This window comes from Antechinus flavipes, chromosome 1, assembly GCF_016432865.1.
Source record: "Antechinus flavipes isolate AdamAnt ecotype Samford, QLD, Australia chromosome 1, AdamAnt_v2, whole genome shotgun sequence".
Taxonomy (NCBI): Eukaryota; Metazoa; Chordata; class Mammalia; order Dasyuromorphia; family Dasyuridae; genus Antechinus; species Antechinus flavipes.
This window is the reverse complement of record NC_067398.1, coordinates 660639599-660645090: the sequence shown is the minus strand read 5'-3', so window position 1 is coordinate 660645090 and position 5492 is coordinate 660639599. Positions and strand designations below refer to the sequence as shown.

Sequence of the window (5492 nt, the reverse complement as noted above, 5' to 3'; positions counted from 1 at the left end):
CAGCTTGTAAGTATTGGGATTTGAAGCCAAATATCATGATTCTATGTCCTATATTTTAAAAGGCTTAAAAATGTACCTCCTCCTTTCTTCGTCCCTCCCATCTCCAATATTTAAAACACATACACACTCTTCAGCCAAAATTGAGCCCTTCCTTACTAATCTGCCATAAGCAGTTTACCTAGCTTATTTCTGAGCTTGGGCTAGCTCCTTAGACATCCTTCTCTGCTTGAGAAGTTGGCTTTCCCTTTTTTTAGTTCACATTTAGAACACAGGGACATTGAAAGACACAAGGAAAGTATTCAATAAATATTTATTATAGAAGAACTGAATCAACCTTCAATTCAACTGCCCATTGTCACCAAAACACCAACATGGAAGGAAAATGGCATTTGTCAGCATTACACCAAGTTCTACTGAAGCCTTCTTCCATTTCTTCATAGGTACATCATGATATTCTTAGTATCACAAAAGTTCCACCCAGAGAGCTGAGCAGCCCTCATTAGTCCAGAGGCTTTCCTATAAGGCCTTTTAAGAATTGGTTGGAGGATAACTGTCACTAAAAGACCAGCCTGGCTGGGTTTGGAGATGTCCTTAACCACAGGGCTGGACATCCATTTTTTTTCCCCAACTATAGCAACTAATGAAACTATTTATTAAGGCTGAGTGAAGTACAGCCGGGATTTGTATCTATCCATGGGGAACACCTACCCTGGCAAAATATTGGTCCTTTTAGTCCTAAAGTTAAGTTGTAGCTTCCTAGATCATTATAAACCCAAGGGCAGAAAGATGTCACATACTTTTCATTGAATCTTGAACTTTCAAAAGTTGGAAGGGACTTTAAGTCCAACTTACATATTAAAAAAATAATAATTTTCTTGCCTGATAAAGCAATGAGAATTCCACAGTCATACACTGGGTGGACTCAGTTTTGCTTGGATGGTTGGAGGTGAATCTCTCAAGAGAAGATATATTGTGTCTTCAACTATATTAATCTACATTATTTTCATCATATATAAATAAATGGATGGACAGATAGATGACACACTGAGAAAATGAAATTAATATAGGTAAAGACACACACACATATATATATAAGTGTATATATATGTATATGTATATATATACATATATATGTATATATATATGTGTATATATATATATACGTACATACATATATATAATTTTATCCATTCCCCCTTGTCTCCCCTCCATCTAGTCCAGGGGTTCATAACCCTTTTTTGTATGTCAAAGACCCCTTTAGCTGTCAGGTAAAGCCTATGGATTCTTCTTCAAAAAGCATTTGGTGTTTGCATTCAGAGTGGAAGGAATTAAGTTATAAAGTTATGAAAATAAAAGATGTCATTTTTTTTCACATCCAAGTTCATGGACCCCTTGAAATTTATATCCAAAAACCCCCCAAAAAAAACCTGTTCTAGTGCCTAATTCTAGGCACAAAGTAGGTTTTCCAACTAGTCTTTTCATGATGACCTCTCCCACAATTGTCCACTTCCCTTCCCTCCCATACATTTAAAAACATTAAATCTCAAACCCAGAGGGAGATTAATTTGCATAGTACCCATTTCACAAATGATAGAGTCTACATGGAGAACCATGGAAAGGAGAAGAGGCTACCAAACAAAAAGTCAATATTAGATTTTGGTTCCCTGATGATGTTCTGAGCAGCTGGGGAATATTTAGCTGGAAGCCTCTTCTCCATACCCCGGGAAAAAAAGGATCAACAATACCGGAAGAGGAAAATACTAAATCTCCCTACTCCAACTATTTTGTGCTTCTTTTCTTTTTCTTTTTGTGCTGAATCCCCCAGGGGACTCGGGGCAGGATGGCAATGAACAGGATTATAACTATGCTGAAATCCCAATTCTAGCCATCACTGGCTGTGTGACATCAGGAATATCACTCAGTTTCTCTGAGCTTTGTTATCTAATCTATAAAATTAGAGCGCGTTGGACTGAAGGGCCTCCCAGATGCCTTTCAGTCCTTAATGTGTGACCCTAGCTGTGACATTTCTCTGGCACCGGCCCATGCTTGCTCTCCTGGCTCTTCAGACCCATGGTGGCAGCAAGGGACAGTTGGACTTTGGAATAAGTCCATTCTGTGGGCCTCACAAAAAGAATCACCCTCACAACCTAGGAAATAATTAGAGGGCTCCAGGGTCTTCTCAGTCTTCCTCAGTTCTCTCTTCCTCACTAGGACCTTGCCCTTCCTTCTGGCCCCACATGTAGTTGTTGAGACCCAATTGTACCATGTGAGCATTATGGATGATAAGAGGCTGGGCTCCAGCACTCTGAGGGTCCAGCTGAGGGGCTGAGCTGGGGTCAGGGGTGGGCATAGGTGGGATAAACTGACTGGCCGGCAAAACTGAGGGAGCAGGAGCAAAGTGGGAAGAGAGCCCGTGTGGCCAAGGAGGTAGCAGCGGCATGCTGTAGCCATAAGCAAAGGATGCTTGATTCGGGACTGTAAGGTGAAAGCTCTGTAACTGTTGTTGCAGAAGTTTATACTGGTGTGTATAGTCAGAGAGGGCGTCCTTCTTCTGAGAGACCCTCTTCCTGTCCTCTACCATCTGCAGGGTCTGCTCCTGGATCGCCTGAATTTCCTGTTGTTTCTTCCACACCTCCCTCTGGGCTTGCAGCTTCCGAGAGTTGAAGGTGTTTTTGACTTTTTTGGAAAACACAGGAGAATTCTCATCCAGACTTACCAGGCCCCTCAGCAGTGGGGAGACCTGGGTAGATTTCAGTGTGCTCTCCCGGGGAAAGAAGGGAATGACGGAGTTCTCTTTTTCCTTCCTTGTGATGGAGTTTGTTAATGCCATATTCACCTGGTAGAGGCTCATGTGGCAATTGAAGTGCCTGGTGAGCAGGAGCACCGTAAAGGCCGAGTTGTCGATGGCATCTTGTAAGCACCGGAGCTCAAAACGGCCGGGGAGCTGGAATTCCTCACAGAACGTGGCTCCGTCGGGTACGCCCAGGCTCTCCAGGGTGTCCCGGACCCGAAAGGCGATGGCTTCGTCCTCCTGGGCGTGGAGGATCACAAAGCTGAAGAAACGCTGTCCCGTGTCTAGCTCAGGTCCTGAAGGCAGTGGGGATGATAGGAATGGAGAAGGATCCTGGGGGGGGACGGGAGGCCTGGGACTGGAGGCCTTCTTGGGAAAATCACCCTCTTCTGCAGAGAGTAAGGTAGCCTTCTCTTCCCTAGCAAGAGGGGCTGACACGGGGGGCAATCCGGGGAGCACCGCAAAACTCTCAAGAATTTCTGCAGCCTTTGTCAAGATGGGCTCTGGAGACGAGGGGTCGGAAAGTGCTTCATTATATTCCACAGAATGTCTGCTGGTCTCTGGGGCCACTGAGGGTGCAGGAGATGGGGGCGTGGAAGGGCTGGGAGCCTGAGGACCAGAAACCACTGAGACTGAGCTGTCCAGCTGTCCGGAGAGTGAGGCAGCTGGGTCCAAGCAAGGCCAGCGGCTCACCTCCTCTGGTCCAGAGGCCTCTGTGGAATCTGTCTGAGGGTTTCCACACAGTTTACTGGGGCCTTTAGGACCCCCTTTCTGGGGCTGGTTGGTTTGGAAGGCCAAAGTGGGGGACTGACTGATATCCAGTTTGCTGGGGAAAGAGGCAGGACTACCAGTAGATCGTAAGGTCAGGGGAAGTGACCCAGTTGCCAGGACGTCTGACCTCACCCTGATAGGCCAGGGTTGACTACTGATCCTAGAGGAAGGCTCTGGGGACACTGGAAGGCAGCTCATGTCTGACCTGAGGGTCTGGAAACTCTTGGTTCCACAGGCATCACGGCTGCCCTGGAACTGGACCTCAGCCCAGACACTGTCCAACCGAGGGTCGTGACACTGGCTGAGGGTCTGGAGAGCAGCATAGTAGGCCTGATTCCGGGCCGAAGCTTCACATAGTTTCTCTTCAAGAAGTAACTGGTAAATGCGGGCAACAGCCAATCGGATGTCCGTCTGCTCCTCGGATGGCAAAAGGTCCACCTGGTCGGGCTCGGGGCCTTCCCAGGTCCTAGCCACGAAGAGTGCCGCCTTATCTCCCCTCAGGGAGTCCAGGAGGATCCTGGCCTCTGTCTTCTGTCCCAGAGTCAGAAGGACCATGGCGTGGAGGAGGCCGCTGCCCTTGGAGCTTGGCTGAAGAAGCTTCAGCTTGTGTTTGAGGTAGAGAAGTTTATCCTGTCCAGCTTGGTTTAAGATGTCAAAGGCTCCTTTCAGGCTTGGGATGTCCTCCCCCATCTTTGGCCCCCTGGAGAAGGGGTAGACACGGCATGTTCTGCTCTATCTGCCTGAGATGGGGAGGTCCTCTGGCTCTTATCCCAATACCTCAGGCATCCCCCATCCTTCCCTCAGCCATTTCACCAGCATCTACAGCAAACAGAATGGAAACAGAATTAGAATTTACTCATGTTCCTCCTCCCCATTCCCCCTACCACCACCCAGTAATATTCCCTTTCCTCCACTTCTCCAAGGAGCCGACCAGCTCCTGGGGGACAGGAGAGACAAGTGCCATGAGAGCAATATTACCACCACTTCTCCCCTCAAACACACCCCCAAGAGTTAGCCTAGGACCCTAAGAACCTTAACTGTGGCCTCCAATACCCCCAGCTCTGCTGCAGCCTAGCCCCAGCAGCCATCATCTCAGGGACGGAGAGACAGTCTGGCAGAGGCTTCCTTGGATGTAGAACCCCTGCCTCCGAAAATAACATTCTTGCCGCCACAATTCTTCATCAGAAATGGATAGGACAGTAGACATATTAAAGATGATACATTAATGTGTGCTTTTTGTCTGTATCTCAAAAACTGTGGGACTTTTCCATGTGATTTGAAGGTAAAAGCTCTTATATATATCAAGCTTGACACATGTAGCTTGAAACTGCACATGTTTACTGTCAAGGGGAGGAAGGAGATGGGAAGGAAGAAAAATTTGGAACACAAGATTTTGCAAAGACAAATACTGAAAATGATCTTAGAATGTATTTGGAAAAATAAAAAGCTTTATATATATGTGTATATATAAAACTTTTGAGAGAAAGACTAGCTTGTTATTCTATTTGTATCCCCAGAATTTAGCAATCAATAAACAACTTTTTTTTCCTTTCAAATCCCAACCACCTTCCTGCAGGAAACCTTATCCCAGCTCTTCCTGATAACAATGTTTCCTTTCTAAGGAATTTAAGCTATACAGCAAATTCTCCTCACAACAACTCTGAGGAAGGATTATCCCCAATTTACAGATTTGGACACTCACTTATTAAGGTCCCATCCTGGTGAGAGTAAAAGCTGGGATTCAGAGGAATGAAAGCCAAAAGAAACCTTTATAGATCATTTGGTCAACTGCCCTCTTTTCAGGTGAAAAAACTGAGGCTCAAGGAAGAAAATTCCCAGGGTGACATGGTAAAAAGTGGTCAAGTTAGGATTTGATCCAGTCTTTACTCCAAGTCCCAGGACTTTTTCCCTTATAGGATGTTGCCCTCCC

General features: G+C 46.1%; 1 protein-coding gene across 1 annotated transcript; it reads right to left on the bottom strand.

Annotated features, from left to right (window-relative positions):
* Positions 1–1180: 1180 nt before the first annotated feature.
* TICAM1 (TIR domain containing adaptor molecule 1) lies at positions 1181–4425 on the bottom strand. Its single transcript, XM_051966824.1, has one exon. It carries the CDS (start codon positions 4250–4252, stop codon positions 2180–2182), a length of 2073 nt encoding a protein of 690 aa, XP_051822784.1. The 5' UTR covers positions 4253–4425; the 3' UTR covers positions 1181–2179.
* Between the last annotated feature and the right edge of the window lie 1067 nt (positions 4426–5492).